The sequence below is a fragment of the Cervus canadensis genome, chromosome 1 (assembly GCF_019320065.1).
Source record: "Cervus canadensis isolate Bull #8, Minnesota chromosome 1, ASM1932006v1, whole genome shotgun sequence".
In the NCBI taxonomy this organism is placed as follows: Eukaryota; Metazoa; Chordata; class Mammalia; order Artiodactyla; family Cervidae; genus Cervus; species Cervus canadensis.
Window position 1 is genome coordinate 54,161,472 of NC_057386.1, and position 1,848 is coordinate 54,163,319.

At 49.4% G+C, this 1,848-nt stretch overlaps 1 protein-coding gene across 1 annotated transcript; it reads left to right on the forward strand.

Moving 5' to 3' along the window:
* Positions 1–284: 284 nt before the first annotated feature.
* On the forward strand, positions 285–566 carry LOC122423320 (small integral membrane protein 36-like). The gene has a single exon (XM_043440301.1). It carries the CDS (start codon positions 285–287, stop codon positions 564–566), a length of 282 nt encoding a protein of 93 aa, XP_043296236.1.
* Positions 567–1,848: the final 1,282 nt, after the last annotated feature.

Sequence of the window (1,848 nt, forward strand, 5' to 3'; positions counted from 1 at the left end):
ACCTGGGTAGCGTATGAACCACCTCTCTTTTCCTCTTTCTCTCTCTGTGTAGGTGAAGTGATGAGAGACAGTGTCTGTGCTTCGGTGGCTGTAGTATTAACAGAAGAGCTTAAGTTATTAAACCGGGCAGCTTTAATCTGTGAAGTCTCCTGGAGCAGTAGGGATTAATGTATTTTTATTCCAGAGCCAATGTAGCTATTCCATCGAGCTAGGGTTTGCTCCCAGAACCCCCAACTGGCCCCACCGCCTTGCTCTAGACCCACTTCCCAACCGTGCGCCATGTGATGGAGTTCTACCTGGAAATCGACCCTGTCACCTTGAACCTGATCATCCTACTCTCCAGCTACGTCATCTTGCTCCTGGTTTTCCTCATCTCCTGCGTGCTCTATGACTGCCGAGGCAAGGACCCCAGTAAGGAGTACGCACCTGACGCCTCCCTGGATGCCCAGCCCTCCATCCGCCTGGTGGTGATGCAGCAAGGCTCCCCGGGGGCCTCCTGGGCACGGGGGTCCAGCCTCCACTTTGGGAATCCCGCCCCACTGGGGAAGAAAAGCACCATGGTGTGAGGCTGGCTGGGGATACTGGGAGAGAACACTAGATGTTGTGGACAAACTGGTCCCCACGGGCTACAGTGCTGTCTGCACACACGTCTTGCTGGGTTATGTCAGCGGGAGCTCTGCCTTCCTTTCTGCTTTCTCGTCATCCTCCTTGTGGATAAGGCAACTATTTAAGGTAAGAAGCCCACAGGGGCCTTTGGTCAAGGCCTCCAGGTACAAAATCTTAGCAATACTACTGTTTAGTCAAGCTGGTTACAAGCACATTCCTGATGAAGCTGTCCTTGCAACTTCCAGGAGATACTGATGTTTGAGTAAGGGTTTAAAGAAGAGAATGCAAATGTGTGTGTGTGTGTGTGTATGTGTATGTGTAAAGAGAAATGGGACTAGCTCGAATCTACCCCATACCTTGCATATCCTCTTTTCAAGGCAACCATTGAGTTTTCCCAGACTTGAAATTATAACTGTTTCTATAAATACCATCGCTCTTCACATTCTGCTTCTCACTGTGGGTCAATAAAATGAACACAGTAATTGAAGAGTGTGGTGATTAACCACAAAGCTTGATTCAGACCCTGCCTCCTCCACTTACAAGCTGTATGACCAGGGCCATTTGCTGTGCCCCAGAGCTAGTGGTAGGACCTCCAGGCTGTTTGGGTTATGTAGACGAGTTCATTCACTGAAAGCACTTGAGGCGATGCTTGGCACGTCGGGTGAGCTATTATGATGAATATTAGCATCATTCCCTTTCACCCCTCTCATCAAGATGTTTTAATCTTCAGTCCTCAAGTCTGACCCGGTCCAATGCAAAGTTACTGAGGACTCTGCAAAAGTTATCAGGGCCCATGGCTTGGTGTTTCAGTGCCCCGGCACTCCTTGCTGTCTTCTTGTCCCCTTTCTTTGTTATTGCTGCTGCTGCTGCTAAGTCGCTGCAGTCGTATCTGACTCTGTGAGACCCCATAGACAGCAGCCCACCAGGTTCCCCCGTCCCTGGGATTCTCCAGGCAAGAACACTGGAGTGGGTTGCCATTTCCTTCTCCAATGCATAAAGGTGAAAAGTGAAAGAGAAGTCGCTCAGTCGTGTCCGACTCAGCGACTCCATGGACTGCAGCCTACCAGGCTCCTCCGTCCATGGGATTTTCCAGGCAAGAGTACTGGAGTGGGGTGCCATTGCCTTCTCCCTCTTTGTTGCTACTAACCATAAATTTATTTTCCTGCTCATTCATTTATTTCCACAATTTCGAATTAGCACCTCCATTGTATATATGTGCTTTTATTAATCCTCCCTTCTCTG

Bases quoted from the DNA above. Each gene is read 5' to 3' on its own strand.
- LOC122423320 (XM_043440301.1), top strand. From the start codon at position 285: ATGGAGTTCTACCTGGAAATCGACCCTGTCACCTTGAACCTGATCATC.